Genomic DNA, 21,042 nt, shown 5'->3' with positions numbered 1-21,042 from the left:
GTCAGACACAACTGAGCCACTTCATATTCATATTTAATGGTGCCAATCTGATGCAAATGTAGAATCGAGTCTGGCTTCCCACCGCCTGATTTAAAGACTCCAGTGGCATTAATATACAATATTTTTATATATGTGGAATCTAGAAGAATTGTATAGATGATCCTATTGAAAGCAGAAATAAAGATACAGATGTAATGAACAAACGTATGAACACCAAGAAGGAAAGAGGAGTGGGCGGGAGGAATTGGGAGATTATGATTGACATATATAAGGGCTTCCCACGTGGCCCCAGTGGTACATAACCCGCCTGCCAATGCAGGAGATGTAAGGCTTGCAGGTTCGATCCCTGGGTCAGGAAGATCCCTTGGAGGAGGGCATGGCAACCTGCTCTAGTGTTCTTGCCTGGAGAATCTCATGAACAGAGCATTGTCCTGGACTGGCGGGCTACAGTCTGTAGGTCTCAAAAAGTTGGACAAGACTGAAGTGCCTTAGCATGAGTGACATATATATGACTACTGATACTATACATAAAGCAGATAACCAATGAGAACCTACTGTGTAGCGCAGGGAACTCCACTCAGTGCTCTGTGATGACCTAAATGGGAAGGAAATCCAAAAAAGAGGGGCTATACGTATATGTATTGGAGAAGGCAATGGCACTCCACTCCAGTACTCTTGCCTAGGAAATCCCACGGACAGAGGAGCCTGGTAGGCTACAGTCCGTGGGGTCACCAAGAGTTGGACACAACTGAGTGACTTCACTTTCACTTTTCACTTTCATGCACTGGAGAAGGAAATGACAACCCACTCCAGTGTTCTTGCCTGGAGAATCCCAGGGACTGGGGAGCCTGGTGGGCTGCCGTCTATGGGATTGCACAGAGTCGGACACGACTGAAGCGACTTAACAGCAGCAGCAGCAGCAGAAATTGACACGACATTATAAAGCCACTACACTCTGGTAAAAATTAATTTAAAAAAGGCTTGAGTGGCAATTGTAGGGTTTCCCCTCATGCCATATGATACAAACATCAAGGAAGGATCTCCTGCATTGCAGGCAGATTCCTTACCGTCTGAGCAATCAGGGAAACCAGATATGTTCCAGTGTCTCCTAGTTTATATTCTATGGGAACTCGAATTGTATCCGACTTTTGTGTGAAAACTGTATAAATGTTAATTACGTTGAACTGGTTTCACAGTGCTTTTCAGATCTATTATATCCTTCTACTTCTCTCTATATTTGTTCTATTCATTTTTTGAGAGTTTGATACTGAAACTCTAACTAAACATCTTAATTTATCTACTTTAAAAAATAAAGTAAAAAATAAAGTAGAACTATATATAATCTGGTTCTGTATTTTCCAAGTATCCTGTAAAAGTGTTATCAGACTTTCATAATTTAAAAACAATATTTTTTTTAAAATAAAGGGAGGATGGAAGAGTTTTAGGCTAACCCTGCCTATGACAAATGATCTAGTGTGGCTCTTCTAAAACAATGTATGACTTTTCCCTCTAAAACATCTTGCTTCCACATATTAGGGAGAAGTCCTCATCAGAGCTGAAAATGGAAAAGTAAGGGCTGATTCCCCATTTCTGTTTCTCCTGCAAACAAAGATGGCAGCTTTCCTTGCAGAAAACAGGCTGAGACCCAGGGCACAGCTTCAGGTGGGAGGGAAGCACTCGCCCCCGGTGGGCTGTCCTCTGTGGAGCTGGACCCTTTGAACTCCCTGCGCACTGGGCCTTTCAGTCCAGAGGCCAGGACGCTGGGGTCAATCGGCTGCTCTCCACCAGCTGTCACAACAGATTTCACAAGAGCGCTTCAGTGAGCGCGATTGTCTTCATGGGCTCAGACTGGGCGGCTTGTAAACAAGAGACGTTTATTTCTCACAGATCCGGGGGATGCGAGTCCAAGATCAGAGTGCCTGTGTGCTCAGACGCTGCGGTTCTAGGGAGAGCCCCCTTCCGACTAGGAGGCTCCTGTGTGTCCTCACGGAAGCGGGCAGAACACCCTTAGGTTCCTTTACTAAGGTCCCATTATGAGAGCTGCACTTGTGACCTGGACACCCCCTCAAAGGCCCCACCTCCTAATACCATCACACTGGGGGTCAGGATTTCAACATATGAATATGTTGTGCGGTCACGCAGTCGTGTCTGACTCTTTGCAGCCCCATGGACTAGAGCCCACCAGGCTCCTCTGTCCACGGGATTCTCCAGACAAGAATGCTGGAGTGGGCTGCCATTTCCTTCTCCAGGGGATCTTCCTGACCCAGGGATGGAACCTGTGTCTCCTGCACTGCTGGTGGATTCTCCACCGCAGAGCCGCCAGGGACGCCCATACGGATTTGGCTGGGGAGGGATGGGGTAGGAGGGACACAGACATTCAGTCCACAACAGTGGAGGCCAGCAGGAGACAAAGAGAAAGGGAGTCCAATTCGAGGGAAGGAAGGAATGTTCTAATGGTCAGAACTGTCTGGAGACAGAGGGCTGGAGGCTGCGAGCCCCGCAAGGTGGGAAGGACCCAGGTGGAGGCCGGATGACTGGAGGCTGCGAGCCCCCCAAGGTGGGAAGGACCCAGGTGGAGGCCGGGTGACTGGAGGCTGCGAGCCCCCCAAGGTGGGAAGGACCCAGGTGGAGGCCGGGTGACTGGAGGCTGCGAGCCCCCCAAGGTGGGAAGGACCCAGGTGGAGGCCGGGTGACTGGAGGCTGCGAGCCCCCCAAGGTGGGAAGGACCCAGGTGGAGGCCGGGTGACTGGAGGCTGCGAGCCCCCCAAGGTGGGAAGGACCCAGGTGGAGGCCGGGTGACTGGAGGCTGCGAGCCCCCCAAGGTGGGAAGGACCCAGGTGGAGGCCGGGTGACTGGAGGCTGCGAGCCCCCCAAGGTGGGAAGGACCCAGGTGGAGGCCGGGTGACACACGGCAGGACTGCTGTCGAGGGGAGCCTGGATGGGAGGGCAGGCCTAGGACTCGGGTCCCTCGCCACGTTCTCCTCTGGTGGGCGCCCTACCTTGTCCGAACTGAGCGGTTCGGTGCACATCCTCCGCGCCGGGGAAACCCAGCATGCGGCACACCACGTCTCCGTCCTTCTTGTCCCAGCCGTCGTCACACACGGTGCCCCAGCGCCGCTCATGGTACACCTCCACACGGCCCTGGTGCGGGCCCGAGCCGTTCACCAGCCGTACCATCACCGCCTCCACGCCACCTGCCAGGAGCAACGCAGGGTCGCGGTCACTGCCCCGAGCCTGGACACAGCAGCGCCCCCGGAACCCTCCCCGGCTCCTCATCACCACCCGGCATGGGGAGGGGCGCCGGGGCCCCAGTGAAGGCCACGCAGGCAGCCAGCAGAAACCATGGTGTCACCCCTGCCCGTTATCACCCCTGCCCTTCTCTCCACCTTTCTTATTACTTTTTTTTTTTTTTTCAGAGTAGTTTTCGAAAAGCAGAAACAGTGCTGGCTTTGGCAGTGCAGGCGCTAAAACTGGAATGATACAGGGAAGACTAGCAAGGATGACATGTGACTTCATGAAGCATTCCATAATTTTTTTTACAGCTACTATAGAAATCGAATACAAATTTCAGCATGGATTGCATCAATTCTTGCTAATTACTGATCATTATTTAATCACTTTACTGAAGATCAAGGTGAAATCCACATTCAGTAATTATAGCACTAAATAAAAATGTGAGAACTGGCTTTCCCCTTTACAGCTGGTGACGCTAGATATCCTATGAAATGAGAAAAGGAAAAACTTAAAAAAAAACAAAAAGAAGGTATAGACGCCCCCACCTCCAACATGGATAGCTTCCTCCCCAACTATCAACATCTGCCTCCAGAATGGTACATTTATTATAATCTATGAACACACAGAGACATGTCGTAACCACCCAGAGTCAAGAGATTACACCAGGGTTCACTCTTGGTATTGTCCATTCTGTGGTCTGAACAAATGTATAATGATATGTATTCACCAACATAGTATCCTACAGAATGGTTTCACTACCCAAAAAATCCTCTGTGCTCCGTCCCTTCATCCCCACCCCCACCCCTTGGCCCCTGGCAAACACTGATCTTTTTCCTGTCTCCATAGCTTTGCCTTTCCCATAATGCCATATAGTTGGGATCATACAGTATGTAGCCTTTTCAGATTGGTTTCTTTCACGCAGTAATAGGCATTTAAAGCTCCTCTTTCCATGGCTGGATAGCTCATTTCTTTCTACCACCAAATAATGTTCCAATGTCTGGATGTACGACGGCTTAACTATCCATTCACCCAATGAAGGGCATCTTGGAAGGAATTACGAATAAGGCTGCTACAAACATTGATGTTCCGGTTACTATATAGACATAAGTTTTCAATTCATTTGAGTAAATACCAATAAGGAGGTGTTCTCTGGTGGCTCAGCTGGTAAAGAATCTCCTGCCAGTGCAAGAGATGAAAGAGATGCGGGTTCGATCCCTGGGTCAGGAAGATCCTCTGGAGAAGGGAATGGCAACCCACTCCAGTATTCTTGCCTGGAAGGTCCCATGGACAGAGGAGCCTTCTGGGCTATAGTTCATACCGGTCACCAAGAGTCGGACATGACTGAGCAACAGAGCACCTCATGCATCCATCATTCCTGACTATTCTTCGCACATGAGTTTATAAGCTCCAGCCAGGTTATCAGAAGAGGCTGAGGATGAGCAAGAAAGCAGAGACTCCTCCAGATGGAAAACAATGAGCTCAGCGGGACTCAGAGGCCAGGTCTGAGACAGACGCCACCCGGGAGCCGTCGTGACAAGCCAACCTGGAGCCGGCAGCCGCAAACACAGCCCGGCCCGGGCTGGGCGTCTGGCCCTGGTGTGTCGGCTGAGGCTGAGACATCGGTCTTGAGTTCTCCCAGACCTGCCTCGCCTCTGTCAGCACCCTGTCACCGTGGCCGTGGCCCACGCCAGGCCAGGAGGCTGCCAACGGCAGTCTCCGTGTGGGGTCATCAGTAGAGGGAAAGTGGCAGGAGGAAGCTGTGCGTCCCAGAGCAGGCGAGGCCGAGTTCAAGGTCCAAACAACAGGAGGAAGTCTGGTGCGGTACAGGAAGCGCAGCTGCCGTTCAGAGACGCCCCCTTATCCCCCGTTCTGGCCTGCCTCGCTCACTCTAGACTCACTTCTCATCTTGCCAAATAAGCCACTGACCACCTGTTAGGAGCCTGGTCCCGCTGCAGGAGCGACGGATAGATCCGTGAACAGAGTCTCTGCCCTCATGGACTATATTGCAGTGGAGGAGACTAGTCACAGAGCTGGGAAACAAACTCTCATATAACTATGGCCACGTAGTGATGGTGCAGACAAGAACAGACACACAGGAAGGGAAGGGAGCAAGGAGGGCACCATTGTGGTTGGCGACACAGGAGAGGAGTGGAGGGTGGGGGCACCGTCATAGACGGGGAGACAGGGAAGGGGCTGGGCAGAGGGTGCCGTCATAGACAAGAAGACAAGGAGGGGAACGGAGCTTGAGGGAGCGCCATTTCAGATGGGGAGACAAGGAAGACCTTGAGTAGAGACCCGAAAGAGCTGAGGGAGAACACGGACCCCTCTGTCTTAGAAAAAAACCTGCTCTGTACTCTGGCCTAACATTTTCACATCCTTTAAATCTCAAGCTTGGATGGCACATCTGCCAGAAAAAGCCTCCTGCGGTCACCCACTCCCATCCAAGCCCCCTTCTGTGGACGTATCTTATCACTTCATGTAACAGCTGCCTGTTTAGCCTTTTAGGACATTGGCAGAATTCCGAGGTCAGGTCATATAGCCTGATACAGCGCCTGGTACCTCGACGTGCCCAGGCTGGGCCCAGTGAAAGCACGCACAAACGAATGCAGTGAGAGAGCACGCACCCCGGAGGGCAGGTCCTGTCTAGTGGACACAGCCAGTGACTTGGGTGGGAGCCTGAATGGAGTCAGCATCACGGCTACCAGTGTTTCCAACACCCTCCCTACTACAGCTCAGGCTCTTCTACTCACTCCCCTCACTGACATCTTCTTTCGGTAGGACGACCCCAGGGCTCTGGACCCGGAACTCAAGCTGTTGGCTCGATGGCCGTACATTCTACATGAGAAAACAAGGATGTGGTCAAACATGCAATTATAGTGAGCGCTGAAGGAAGTCCAGAAAGTGTCACTTGGATGCTGAAACGTTAGAATTCCCAGGAGGCTTCAATGTATATGGAAGTGGCAAAAGAATATTTGGAAACAGGACAACTTCAAAACATTGGAAGCATACGGTAACCATAATTATGGGGCTCAGAGCGTCAAGTTCAAGGCTGTTTCTGCCCCAGGCTCCCACACGCCAAGCAAGGTCACAGCCCGCATCAGTCCCGGGGATATGTGTCCCCCAACCCACACACACCCAGACACCAGACACCAGAGTTGATTCATCAAGCACTGAAGCCTGTCCCTGGTCACAAGCTCCCAGGTCCCCCAGTTTCAGGACTTCTCCCTGCAATGGAGGCTGAACACAGTCCCTTGCCCACGGGGTCAGCAGCCACTGCAGGCCCCAAAAGAATCAACGAGGCAAATTTCGATCTAGCACCGTCTTATGGAACATAGCACTAACCTATGATTTTTTTTTTTTTAATGTGGACCATTTTTTAGGTCTTTATTGAATTTGTTACAATATTGCTTCCGTTTTCTGTTCTGGTTTTTTGGACTCGAGGTATGTGGGAGCTTACCTCCCCAACCAGGAATCAAACCCACACCCCCTGCATTGGAAGGTGAAATCTTAAGCACAGGACTGCCAGGGAGGTCTCTAAGCTAAAATTTTTTAATCCTTTCTTCCCCCTAACAAGAGCGCACCCCTGTGGCTACCTCCTTGAGGAAAACCATAAGCTGAGATTTGATCTGATTATGATGCTAACTGCCCCAATGAGGGACTCAGACAGTCTAAAGGGGCAGTCCCACGAACAATAGGCCTGGCCTGCTTTGCCCTAAGAGCTACAGGGGCAGCCGGAGGCAGGCCGTTCCCAGGCCGAGTCGTCATGCCACCTTTGGGAACCCGCTTGGGGAACCTGCTTGGGGAACCACCCAATGACGCCAACACTGACTTCCTCTCCAGCCTGAGACGAACGTCTCGACTTGCTAAGAGGTTTGGGTTTCTGTGGGCAGAGGGTGTAAACTCTGCCTTTTCCCAGCAGTTTCTGCCCTAGAGCAATGCTTTCCCACCAAGCAAACCACCACCACTGGGAAATGCGCTCACCCCACAGCTGTGTCAGCCCCACAGAATGAGAGGCAGTGTCTAGGAGGCTGCGTCAGCCTGGTTTGTGCCCAACGCCCCTCACCCTGCATGCCCCATTATACTTCCTGTAAGTCCAGGGAGCTAATTCCTTAGACATCCACCCAGAGCGGGCCCCATGGAGTGTGCCTGGCTGTTTGGGGTTGAGGAGGTGCCTCTCTTTGCACAGGACAGTAGACGGAGGTGGAAGGCAGTGGTTCAGATTGTTCAACACCCAGGCACTGGGACTTCCCTGGTGGTCCAGTGGTTAAGACCTGGCCTTTCAAGGTAGGGGGTTCAGGTTTGATCCCTGGTCGGGGAGCGAAGATCCCACATGGCTTGGGGCCAAAAAACCAAAACATAAAACAGAAGCAGTATTGTAACAAGTTCACTAAAGACATTAAAAATGGTCCACGTAAAAAGAAAATCTTAAAGAAAATAAAACCCAGACACGCCTAAGCCAGTAGACAGGGGGGATGGCTCAGTTGGGGGCAAAGGTCCGCATGCTTTCACAACTTCCTGTTACCTCCCGTAACAGCTGCCCTTGACCAACAGGTCTCCACTTCCTTCTTCACCTCCCACCGTAGTGAAGCCCCAGGAAGTCCTTCCTGAGCAAAATGTTGGCACGCAACCCTGAAGAACCCACCACGCCCAAGCAGTTCCCATGTGGATATCTGAGCTTGATTCACAATGGGAACCCCCTGAGTGAAGAGGATATGACACTCGTTCTCTTGTTCAGTCTACTCTGCAGACTGGAATCTACCTGGACATGTGCCCACGGTTTGCAGGTGGAGAGTAGGGACCACCACTGGGTTCCCCACCCTGCTATCTGCAGGAAGAGTTCCGCCCACACTCCACCTCTGCTCTGGGGGACCTGGGCTCAAGAGAAAGACAAAGCGCCGCTCCTCACTGAACACCTGGAGGATGAATGGGGAGTTGCTGACTCGACAGCCTGTCCCAAGCCCTTGGCCACTAAGTCCTGGGCAGAGTTTTTCCTGGCTACCACTCATAGCAGGGACAATGCACTGCTGTTTCCCCTACAGCTCCAGATCTGGGGTCACAGGTTCTCCTCTGCTTCTTTTTCCCGAGTCTTTGCTGCTCTGCACAGGCTTTCTCTAACTGCGGTGAGTGGGGGCTACTCTTCATCGTGGTGTACAGGCTTCTCGCTACAGCGGCTTCTCTTGTGGCAGAACACAGGCCCTAGGTGCACAGGCTTCAGTCGCTGTGGGGCATGGGCTTAGCTGCTCCTCAGTATGTGGAATCTTCCAGGACCAGGGATCGAACCTGTGCCCCCTGCATTGGCAGGGAGATTCCTATCCACTACACCACCAGAAACGTCCCAGATCTGCCTTTTTATACAAGGCAGCGGACAGAAAGAGTCCCTTCCATCACAACCTCACACAGCAGCATCACTTTTTGTCTGGCTGGGTAACCACAGGAGAGGAAGCTGATATAGGAAACCCAGGGCAGGAGACTGGCCCTTTCTGGCTGGGTAGGCTCCTTGCTCTCTCCCAGATCAAAGGGTTCAATCATTTCACCAGCAAGTTTTCCAGCGCTTCAATAGTTCTAAGCCCTGCTGGGAGCTTTCTGCCTAGCTACAGAACCAGACCATAGAACCCACCTCCTCATTCTCTGACCTGCTCTGCTGACCCTGCCCACTACCCAGGCCACTCCTGGGATTGACAATGAGGCTCTCATCCACCCTCCTGCAGCAAGACCTCAGGTACGCTCTTAGCCCCTGAGTTAAACAGGGTGGCCCCTCAGGCACAGATGAGGTCAGACTGTGAAGAAGAACAAAATATGATATATGGATGAAGAAGCCTCTGCATTTTCTGGCGACACCTCTAGCAACAACTTCTTCAGACTTAGTTGTGGGTTACAGATGTCACCACTGTTTGACACATGCAGCTACTTCTAGGTAATCACCACAGTGTCTTTGGGCTTTTCTAACCATCACAAGGAGATCAAATCGGTCCGTCCTAAAGGAAATCAACTCTAAATATTCATTGGAAGGACTGGTGCTGAAGCTAAAGCTCCAATACTTTGGCCACCTGATGCAAAGAGCCAACTCATTGGAAAAGAACCTGATGCTGGGAAAGACTGAGGCCAGGAGGAGAAGTGGGTGGCAGAGGATGAGATGGTTGAATGGCATCACTGACTCAATGACCTGAATTTGAGCAAACTCCAGGAGACAGTGAAGGACAGGGGAGCCTGGCACGCTGCAGTCCATGGGGTCGAAAAGAGTCAGACATGATTTAGCAACTGACCACCACCACCAAACCACCATAAATAATGCAGAAACCTAGAAGGGGTAACAGAGAGCTGAGCAGAAGCATAAAGAAGCAAAGAAGGTGGAATGAATAAGCCATGTTGGACATGAGACCCTAGAGTGAAGACATGAGCCCTGGTCCTGAGGCCACCAGAACTGCCTTGGATTCTAAAGACCTTCTTGTTCCAAGCTCTGCAAACCTTAGTATTACAAGCGCTAGTCTTCTGAAGTCTTCTCGGGTGTCCTTACCATATACCTGCATTACCTGAAGTGACCCAGTGAGTCTCTGGTCTGTGTTACCAAAAATGCCCAAAGACAGCACCTGTGATCCCATGCACCCATCGAAGGGCTGGTGAGCTACTCGCCTCTTGGGTGTTGAGAGGGGAGGGGAACTCAGATGGAGGGAAGCATGGTGATCCCTGTGGGGAGGCAGCAGGGGAGAGTGGCATGAGGCTGATTCTGGGCTTAGAAACAGGGTTTCAATTCTGGCTCCACTAAAGACCCGATGGGACCGCTCTATGCTTAACTCTTCTTACAATGGGGAAAATGGTGATGGTTGGGAGCAAGTATGCATGTCAAGGACTTGGCTCATCATGGACACCCACCACTGTGAGCCCCAGCCCCACCAGCCTGCACTTTGCCCAGCAACCTGTGGTCAGCTCTGAGGCATCATCTTCGAAGATGGCTTGGGTACCAGTAGCCCCATCAGGGATATATCCCTTTTTAATAACAACCAAAAAAAGGCCATGCAGTGAAGCATGGAAAATCTTAGTCCCTAACCAGAAATCGAACCTGTGCCCCCTGCAGTGAGAGCATTGAGTCTTAACCACTGTACTGCCGGGGAAGTCCCCAAGATATACTCTTGAGAGTCTTGTTGCAAAGCAAGCTTGCTGCTTGGGGAGTGGGGGAAATGGTGGGTGGGGTGGGGGGCAGGCTCAGCCCTCCAATTGGATTAATCTCCTCCTAACTTCCTCTGCGCTCCCCAGGGCTCAGTTCCTGGCTTCTTAGCCTGGGAGGGGAGGGGGACAGGGGCGTCAGCAGAAGACTGGCTCCTGCTGTCAGCAAGATTCTACTCACTAATGCAAGCTGGATGTGATTCGTTAGGCAAGACTGCTCCAGAACGGTCTAGGAATGTGAGCCAGGGCTGAGGCCACTCGGGGGCTCCCAGCACAAATCTAGTATGTAGGGATTCTGTTTTCAAAAACAAATCCTTGCTCTCTTCGCCTTGTAGACATATAGGTAGGAAAAGCAAGGTCCTAGACAAAGCAGGCTGGGTCTACCCCAGGTGCCCTGGCCTTGGCATTGAATGTCAGTGTTGGCCTTGAACCCGCCCCCTGCCCCCACTGCATATACAGCATTCCTCTCCACTCTGTATCAGGCCTGACAGCTGTTCATTCTGCCTCTGGGAATGGAAGGGAACTTGACAGTATCTCTGGGGAATCCATTCCAGGATTTTAAAACCTGCATCTGGTTTCACTCACATGGCGCTGGCATCTCTGGATGGCTCCAGGGTTTTTTTCATCCAATTATTTCCTACCTTACTTTACTCTATTTACTTTGGGTTTCAGGGTTATAATTGAGGGGGCAAGATGCCGAATATCTTTCTCTGGCGTCTGGTGGGAGCACAGCCGAGGGAGTGGCTGCAATATTCGGCCTTTCCATGGTCCTGGGAGGTCATTTTAACAACCAGTAGCTACCATCTTGGAACTGGTTTTGAGAGCTAGGGGACCCTTTAGAACTACCCACTGCCTATGGGGCTTGTCTGCACCTGGCTTAGAACCACCCCGTCCTCAGCGACAACAAAGGCAGATTCTGCCAGGGAGAGATTTCAAATCAAGGATGGATGACGAAGGGAACTCATGGACACCTAGCGCCTGCGTTGGGCGGCATGTCAGGCCTGGGGCAGAGCGCTCTATCCACGGCTTTGCCCATTTACTCCTCTCAACGGCTCCACGAGTTAGTCATTATGACCTTCACTGAACAGAGAAATGGGCCCGGAAGAGTCAAATAACTTGCCTAGGGTCACACAGCTGCTCCGAAGTGGAGCCGGGGAGGAGAGCAAAGACCCTTCATTTTCAAACCACAGAGCCAGCTGAACACTGAAGACAAGTATTTCCCTCTTTACACGAAAAGTGCCTTTCATCTGTCTCCCAGCAGTCCTCTGGAGCTGCAGGAAAGCATGTCTCGAGGAGTAAGACAAAGAGCCTGGGACTTCAGCAGTTCCTGGCCATGGGCTGTCTCTAAGAATCACCTGAGTGCTTCAAAATCAACCAGGAGGTGCTATATTTAAAATGGATAACCAACAAGGACTTGCTGTCTAGCACAAGGAACTCTGCTCAATGTCATGTGGCAGCCTGGATGGGAGGGAAGTTTGGGGGAGAATGGATACATGTATATGGTTGGCTGAGTCCCTTCGCTGTACACCAGAAACTATCATAACATTATTAACCAGCTATACCTCCGTATAAAATAAAAAGTTTTTTTTAAAAAAGATCAACCAGTGGGAAAGTGGGGAAGGGACAGTTCTGAACAGATGGCAGGTGGTGTAAATGTCCAGCCAGGGCTAAAAGCACTGCTGTAGGGGACAGACCTAGGATCAAGCCTGGGCTACGCAATTTCACAGTAGCTGGGTCTTATGCAGTAGTCCTTAACCTTTTTCCAGCCAGGCTCTGCTGCAGGCCATCACTTCTAAACTGTACTCTGGCCTGTGGATGCACCTTATAAAATGCTATTTCCTAATGGTGCAGGCATGCGTGCTATGCCGCTTCAGTCGTGTCTGACTCTTTGGGACCCCATGGATTATAGCCCACCAGGCTCCTCTGTCCATGGGGATTCTCCAGACAAGAATACTGGAGAGGGTTGCCATGCCTTTGCACCAGGGACCTGTTTCATGGATGACAATTTTTCCACAGACTGGGAGGAGGGAGGGGATGGTCTCAGGATGATTCAAGCACATTACATTTTTTGTGTGCTTTATTTCCATTATTATTACATCAGCTCCACCTCCAGTCATCAGGCATTAGATCCTGGAAGCTGGGGACCCCTGCTGTTAGGCACATCAACGTCACCTCCTCCAGGAGGGCCTCCCTGACCCATGGCCCCCACACATGAGAAATAGCCTAGCACTGTTCCCTCAGCCAGCCCCCATGCCCCCACCATAGTCAGCTCTGGAGAAGACAGGCATTCAACATCCTTGTGGTTCCCACTCGTAGCCTCACTTGCAGGCAGAAACCTGGCATGCTGCCATCAACAAGTGGTACTAAGTGAGTGAATGGGTGGATAAATGAATGGATCAGGGGCTCCCGGAACAGAACCTGCTGGGATATGCATCAGAAGGGCCCAAAAGTCCAGGGAACTTTGCTTCTCATGAGACAAAAGGAGGGGAAACCAGGCATAATCCTGAAATCTCACAGTTCCTTTAGGTGTGTTTATCTTGCCTTCCAGACCCTGCCAAAGCAAAACAAGGCAAAAGACAGGAGGTTGTGGGGAACAGAAATAAACACATGGGGCTGGGAAAATAGGCTCTGACACTCTGCAGCTGCAGAGTGGAGCCCCAGGGATAATCTAGACCGGCTGCCCTTTAAGGAGGCTGAACTTTCCTTCTGTGAAGAAAGAACTCCCCGTGCCCCCCAGTCAGCCTGCAGCACGAGGGCTCTATGCCTCCCAGGCAGGGCACTGCTCTTTCCCCTGACATCCACGGCAAATGTGGTCCGTATGCGAAGGACAGGAGCCATTCCACAAGCCTAAGGAATTTCCAGCCAGGCTCTGCTGGAGGGCATTGCTTTTAAACTGTGGTCTGGCCTGTGGGTGCACTTTATGAAATGCTATTTCCTAATGGTGTGGGCGTGCGTGCTAAGTTGCTTCAGTCGTATCCAACTCTGTGACCCTATAGACCATAGCTGACCAGGCTCCTCTGTCCACGGGGATTCTCTAGGCAAGAATACTGGAGTGACTTGCCAGGCCCATGCCATGCCCAGGAAGGTCAAGGGATCTTCCTGACCCAGGAATTAAACCCTAACTGACTCTAAATATGGTGCTTTATGCCTCCTCAAAGCATTTTTGTTAGGTCTCATTTGATCTTTGCAGTCCTTCTCTGGGGTAGTGGGTATGATACCCATTATACAGATGAGGAAACTGAGACTCAGAAGTAAAGTGACTTCCTCAAGGTTATGTGATAGTGGCCACACGTGGTCTCCAGTCCAGCAGTCCCACAGGTCACTGTACTGTGTCTTTGATTGAGGGGGTGGGGTTTACTTACTGGGCAGAAAGAATAGCAGAAGCATCTCCCAATTATCACCGTCCTTTTTATGCGGGATTATTTTTTCTTAACTGTTGACTCACCCATTGGCCCCCTCAACTCTACTGCATATCTTTAGAAACCAGGAATTTGTCTTGGCTCATTTTGTTTCTCTAATGCCCTATGGGGCTTCAGCAGTGGCTCAGCAGTGAAAGAATCCACCCACAATGCAGGAGATGCAAGTTTAATCCCTGAGTCGAGAAGATCCCCCGAAGAAGGAAATAGCAACCCATGAGAAGGCAATGGCAGCCCACTCCAGTACTCTTGCCTGGAGAACCCCATGGACGGAGGAGCCTGGTAGGCTGCAATTCACGGGGTCGCTAAGAGTCAGACACAACTGAGCGACTTCACTTTCACTTTTCATTTTCATACACTGGAGAAGGAAATGGCAACCCACTCCAGTGTTCTTGCCTGGAGATCCCAGGGACAGCAGAGCCTGGTGGGCTTCTGTCTCTGGAGTCGCACAGAGTCGGACACGACTGAAGCGACTTAGCAGCCAGTATTCTTGTCTGGGAAATCCCATGGACAGGGGAGCCTGGCTGGCTACAGTCCATGGGGTTGCAAAGACTCAGATTCGGCTGCGCGCCTGAACAAGAACAGCAACAACGCTCCAGTCATGGCTGCCTGGCTCCCAGCAGGTGTTCAATAAAAATGTGTCTGATCAAATGATGAATGAAGCGCTTTCCCTGCCCAGTCCTGAAGCAGGGGTTCACTCCCATCACTGCGGGAGAATGTTGCTAACAGAAGCTCTGCCGGGAGCTGGATTTGTAGGAATTTACTGGGCGGCTCGGGTAGAGACCTGAGTCCTTTGCTTTGCATTTGTTCCTGGGCTTCTCAAAGGGCAGTGAGAGGTCAGAGAGGGTCAACAGGCCTTTAGAAATAGCAAGAAAAGCTGTAGAGCCAGGAGAAAGGCCATCCCAAAACCCCACTCTGTTACATACATAACTGTGAGGAGGTGCTGATGTTCACACGGCACTCCTCTAAGGCCTTCACAGACCATTGCCTTACTTCCAGGGTTCATGAGCAATGCTATTGGCCTTTCCAGCCTGGACGGGAGAGGAGTCTGAGGGAAATGCATGCATGCTAAGTCGTTTCAGTCAAGTCCGACTCTTTGCGACCCCATGGACCGTAGCTCACCAGGCTCCTCCATCCATGGGATTCCCCAGGCAAGAATACTGCAGTGGGTTGCCATTCCCTTTTCCAGGGGATCTTCCTGACTCAGGGATTGAACCCAGGTCTCCTGCAGCTCCTGCACTGCCAGCAGATTCTTTACCTCTGAGCCACCAGGGAAGCCCCTGGGGGGAGAACAGATACATGCGTATGTGTGGTTGAATCCTTTTGCTGTTCATGGGAAACCATCACAACATTGTCTGTTAACTGGCTATACTCAAATACAAAATAAATAGTCTAATTAAAAAAAAAAAAAGACTGTTGGCCTTTCCTAAAAAGGCTCTTTCACACCCTCTGGCTTCGCTCATCCTGTCCCCACCCTTCCCTGTTTCCTCTCTCTCTTCTGCTCTCTTTCAAGTTCAAGGTCTGAGACGCTTGGCTGGAATGCTTTCCCATCTGTGTATTCTAAATCCTTGCTGTTTGTTTTTAGTTTTCTTTTATTTTTGGGTGTGCAGCAAGTGGGATCTCAGTTCCCCAATCAGGGAACAAACCCACATTCCCCCTGCATTGGAAGCGTAGGGTCTTAACCACTAGGCCACCTAGGAAGTCCCAAAATATCTTCATTTCTCTCTTGCTCTCTTTTTTCTTTTGTTTTTGTTTGTGTTTTGCTGTACCATGCAGAATCTTAGTTCTCCGACCAGGGATCGAACTCATGCCCCCTGCACTGGGAGCGTGGAGTCTTAACCACTAGACCTCCAGGGAAGTCCCTCTAAACCCTTGAATCCTGCCTGCACAGTGGGTCCACCACTTTCTAGCTCTACCTTGGCCAAGTAATTTAACCTCTCAGAACAGCTTCCCTATCTGTTAAATGGGACAATGACATACTCCTTAAAGAGTTCTTCTAACATATGAGAAACGCTGGGCTGGAAGAAGCACAGGCTGGAGTCAAGATTGCTGGGAGAAGTATCAATAACCTCAGATATGCAGTTGACACCACCCTTATGGCAGAAAGTGAAGAGGAACTCAAAAGCCTCTTGATGAAAGTGAAAGAGGAGAGTGAAAAAGTCAGATTAAAGCTCAACATTCAGAAAACTAAGATCATGGCATCTGGTCCCATCACTTCATGGGAAATAGATGGGAAACAGTGGAAACAGTGTCAGACTTTATTTTTTTGGGCTCCAAAATCACTGCAGATGGTGACTGCAGCCATGAAATTAAAAGACGCTTACTCCTTAGAAGGAAAGTTATGGCCAACCTAGATAGCATATTCAAAACCTAGATAGCATATTCAAAAGCAGAGACATTGCTTTGCCAACAAAGGTCCGTCTAGTCAAGGCTATGGTTTTTCCAGTGGTCTTGTAAGGATGTGAGAGTTGGACTGTGAAGAAGGCTGAGCGCCGAAGAATTGATGCTTTTGAACTGTGGTGTTGGAGAAGACTCTTGAGAGTCCCTTGGACTGCAAGGAGATCCAACCAGTCCATTATAAAGGAGATCAGCCCTGGGATTTCTTTGGAAGGAATGATGGTAAAGCTGAAACTCCAGTACTTTGGCCACCTCATGCGAAGAGTTGACTCACTGGAAAAGACTCTGATGCTGGGAGGGATTGGGGCAGGAGGAAAAGGGGATGACAGAGGATGAGATGGCTGGATGGCATCACTGACTCGATGGACGTGAGTTTGAGTGAACTCTGGGAGTTGGTGATGGACAGGGAGGCCTGGCATGCTGCGATTCATGGGGTTGCAAAGTCGGATACGACTGAGCGACTGAACTGAACTGAACCGAACATATGAGGAGCTCAGGGTGGGAGGTGGTGGTGGTGAGTTCTCAGTAAATAGTACCGAGCTGGTGGCTCAGACGGTAAAGCGTCTGCCTGCAATGAGGGAGACCCAGGTTTGATCCCTGGGTCGGGAAGATCCCCTAGAGAAGGAAATGGCAATGTACTCCAGTATTCTTGCCTGGAGAATTCCATGGATTGAGGAGCCTGGTAGGCTTCAGTCCACGGGATCGCCAAGTGTCGGACGTGACTGAGTGACTTTGCTTTGCTTCCCTTCGCTTCGCCATATAAGCCCCCAGGATCCTGGTGGGAACAGCGGCACCGGGGCAAGGGACTCGCCCAGCCTCTAAATCAGTGAATCACCAGCCATCCTTCCCCGACCACAGTATCCACAGGACCTCCTGGGATGCATCCACAGGCTCTGCCTACCTCTTTGTTCCCACAGAATTCCACAACAGTACTCTTTGGAAGAGCGGCTGAAATTCAGCACCAGGGGAAATAAGCCCATCTGAACAACTGGTTCCAAGTACATCCCTGAGGGGAAGTGCAGCCGTGAAATGAACGCAGTGGCAGCTAACTCTGATCCAGTTACATCAAAAAGACACAGTGGTGGGGACCTCCCTGGCTTAAGCTATTGCCTCCAGCATCTTAACCACCCAACCTAAAATGACTGAGTACAGGGTCATGGGCATTACGAACAATTCCTGAGTTGGTTGGGTTGCTTTCTCAATAAACACGTTAACCATTCCTGGTTTTAATGTATGTCTCAACTTAAAGCTTTCTTCAAACAAAACCCACATCAAAGACTAAAACTTCAATTCTTCAGTGGTTCCAAGGCACTGTTTTTGTAGAAAATGCCTTGCTCACCTTTGGTCTGAGGTTTGTATTACTAAAAGTTTTCTTCAGGGCAGATCCCAGAAACCACCAGCTGTTTGCCAAGGACAGGGGGATGCTGTGGTCCTCCAGGCCCCCAGGAGGATGGGTGTCAGCTGAACATGGTTCATGCAAGAAACAGAGATGCTGTGTGCTCAGTGGGCTACATCGTCTCCAACTGTCGTGCGACCCCATGGACCATAGCCACCAGGATCCTCTTCCACGGGATTCTCCAAGCAAGAACACTGGAGTGAGTTGTCATTTCCTTCTGAGGGGGATCTTCCTGACCCAGGTATCAAACCCATGTCTCCTACATCTCCTCCACTGGCAAATGGATTCTTTACCACTGCGCCACCTGGGAAGCCCAGAACACAAATCCTAGTGGGCCTGTTAGTGACCTCCTAGCATCCTCTATTCTCTGTGAGATCTCGGATTCTCCAAGGGGGCTGCGTTGCCCCAGGGCCCAAGCTTCAGCTCTTCCCTCTCTGTTTTCTTGACTGGGAATGTCAGAGGCTCTCAGGCAGTCCCCTATTCCCACCACACTCCCCCACTTCATCTCCTGGCTTCTTAAAGGAGCCCAGCTTCGTGTTTTTCCTAGGCTTCTTGGATCTATTCAAAGCCATCAAACCAAGGGCAGCTCGGATTCATCGGAACTGAGCGGCTTTCTGCATCAAGCAATCTGAAGGTCTCCTGGAAGGGGTCGCTGGAAGCTTTCAGGAAAAGTCACTGGATTTGTTTTCGGAAAGCTTAATACAGGCTCTTGGCAAAGCAAAATGCCGACAGGGCCAGATCGTGTGCAGAGCAGAGGAGAAAAGAGGAAATTGCGGTTGGAGAGGTTCAGGGGGTGACCTCAAGGCCACATGGCTGGGTCAGAAGGGCACTCAGATCTCAGGATTGCTGCTCTGCAGCCCGCTTGTCCCCTCTCCTTCTCAGGAAATCGGGGATTCTGAAAAACGGGATTTTCTCTAAGGGAAGTAGCTCAGTGAGAGCAGAGCAGTGGCAGCAGGGAAGCCTGGGCCCAAAGTGGACCTTTCTGTCGGGGGAACAGCCAGCCTGCCGGGCGCCAGCTCCGGCTGAGGTGCCGAGGGCCACTGTGGACGGCTGGGGCTCCAGTGTCCCGGCCCGGGTCCCGGCTCTAGCCTGGGCCTCCACCCGGCCGTTCACCTCCCACTGCTGCCACATCACATGCCGCTTGCAACTCATCCTGGCTGCCCAGAGCCCAAGCCCGACCTCCTGTCCACAGATCCCCAATTGCTTTCCTGGCCTCAGTTTTTGATTCCTGCTCCCAAACCCTGGCTGCTGCACCAAACGTTTTGGGTTTATCAGACAGCACTCTGCTGTTTTACGTGAGGTTCTCTACCTTGAATTCCTTCACCTTCTCCAGACATCAGACGGACACCAACTTGGCCTTCAAGACTTGGATCAAAGACACGTCATCCAGTGACCCGCTTTGTACATTCGTCTCCTACAGCCCCCACCATGCTCTCTGAGGAATGCTGCCTGTCCCTCTCAACTGCCGGCCTCTGAGCTCCTCAAGGTGAGGACAGGTCTTCCTCATGGGGCCCTCAGCCAGGGCCTGGTCTCCAGAGAAGGATGAGTGAATGTTCGCTGCTGCTGCTGCTGCTGCTGCTGCTAAGTCGCTTCAGTCGTGTCTGACTCTGTGCAACCCCATAGACAGCAGCCCACCAGGCTCCCCCATCCCTGGGATTCTCCAGGCAAGAACACTGGAGTGGGTTGCCATTTCCTTCTCCAGTGCATGAAAGTGAAAAGTGAAAGTGAAGTCGCTCAGTTGTGTCCAACTCTTAGTGACCTCATGGACTGCAGCCCACCAGGCTCCTCCGTCCATGGGATTTTTCCAGGCAAGAGTACTGGAGTGGGGTGCCATTGCCTCCTCTGGAATGTTCGCTAAGTAAGTGAATAACCGACATTCTCTTCCCTAAGTGTTTCTTTCCTTCCACACATCTACCTTTTCTCTGTGACAGAAGTGAGACGAATCCCTCACCCTCTTGACTCCCTTCCAAGCTGGCTCTGTGCTGTGCTGGCTGGGTTACTGACCTTCAGGTTTCAGGCCTCCACTGTTCCTGCTCAGTTCTTTTCAGGTTCCAAACACTCCTTATCTTCCATCCTTGTGTTCATTTCTCTCTCAAGTGTCTCCTGCTCTGCTCCAGCCAGCACCTGAAGGGGTATTTCTTGTTCAGTTGCTCAGTTGTGTCCAACTATTTGTGACCCCATGGACTGCAGCACCCCACTCTTCCCTGTCCTTCACCATCTCCCAGAATTTGCTCAAACTCATGTCCAACCATCTCATCCTCTGTCTCCCCCTTCTCCTCCTACCCTCAATCTTTCCCAGCATGAGGATCTTTTCCAGTGAGTCGGCTCTTTGCATCGGGTGGCCAAAGTATTGGAGCTTCAGCTTCAGCATCAGTCCTTCCAGTGAATATTCAGGGTTGATTTCTTTTAGGACTGACTGGTTGGATCTCCTTGCTGTTCAAGGGACTCTCAAGACTTGCTGTTCAAGGGACTGTTCAAGAGTCTTTTCCAGCACCACAGTTGGAAAGTATCAGTTTGTCGGCACTCAGCCTTCTTTATGATCCAGCTCTCACATCTGAACATGACTACTGGAAAAACCATTGCTTTGCTGCGAGACAATTTTTCTGAGTGAGTTTTGTATCTCTGTGTATTTTCAGTCACCAAAAATAAAGGGAAGGGAAGAAACATTAAAAAAATACTTTTCCATCTCCACCACCCTGTGGTGTTTGCATCTGTCAGGGACACTATGTGAGGATAAAGAGAAGGGATGAACAAAGGCAGAAACTGAACACAATCAGTCGGGAAGAACAGGAAAAGCCCGTGAGGGGGCAAGTGTTGCTGTCAGAGGCAGAGCCCCCATCCCAGGCATGAAAACTTCAGTGTGGCTGATCCCAGAAGCCCCCAAGTAGGTGAGACAGTCAAGGCTTGGTGAAATAAAGAACAAACTCTGAGATGGGGAAAAGTCTCTTAAAAGTAACTGAGACTCTAAGAAAGTACAACTAGGGATTTCCCTGGCAGTCCAGGGGGAAGACTTCACCTTCCAATGCAGCGGGTGCAGGTTTGATCCCTGGTTGGAAGCTAAGACCCACATGCCTTGGGGCCAAAAAACCAAAACATAAATCAGAAGCAATACTGCAACAAATTCAGTAAAGACTTTAAAATAATGATCCACATCAAGAACTTTTTTAAAAGCTAAAAAAATAAGTAAAAAATACAACTAGTGAGTATAACAGAAGAGAAGCGGTCTCAATGACATAGAGAACAAACAAGTGGTTGCCAGTGGGGAGAGGGAAGAGGGGAGGGGCAAGGCAAGGGTAGGGGATAAAGAGGTACAAACTATTAGGTATAATATAGGGATGTTCTGTACAGCTTGGGAGCACAGCCAATATTTTGTGATAACTGTAAATGGAGTATAATGTTTAAACACTATGAATCATTATATTATACATCTATAACATA

At 50.7% G+C, this 21,042-nt stretch overlaps 1 protein-coding gene and 1 pseudogene across 2 annotated transcripts in view; one reads left to right on the top strand and one right to left on the bottom strand.

Moving 5' to 3' along the window:
• SCARA5 (scavenger receptor class A member 5) overlaps nucleotides 1-21,042 on the bottom strand; it is a 126,035-nt gene that overhangs the window by 6,332 nt on the left and 98,661 nt on the right. For both annotated transcript variants that reach the window (XM_068974658.1, XM_068974659.1), the window contains one exon: nucleotides 3,000-3,194. In XM_068974658.1, coding sequence (XP_068830759.1) covers nucleotides 3,000-3,194 — 195 coding nt within the window. The remainder of the gene's footprint in view (nucleotides 1-2,999; nucleotides 3,195-21,042) is intronic.
• LOC138081565 (U6 spliceosomal RNA) lies at nucleotides 3,441-3,534 on the top strand (annotated as a pseudogene).

Source organism: Capricornis sumatraensis, chromosome 6 (assembly GCF_032405125.1).
Source record: "Capricornis sumatraensis isolate serow.1 chromosome 6, serow.2, whole genome shotgun sequence".
NCBI classification, from domain to species: domain Eukaryota; kingdom Metazoa; phylum Chordata; class Mammalia; order Artiodactyla; family Bovidae; genus Capricornis; species Capricornis sumatraensis.
Note: the sequence above shows the minus strand (reverse complement) of the source record. Positions and strands in the feature narration are given on the sequence as shown.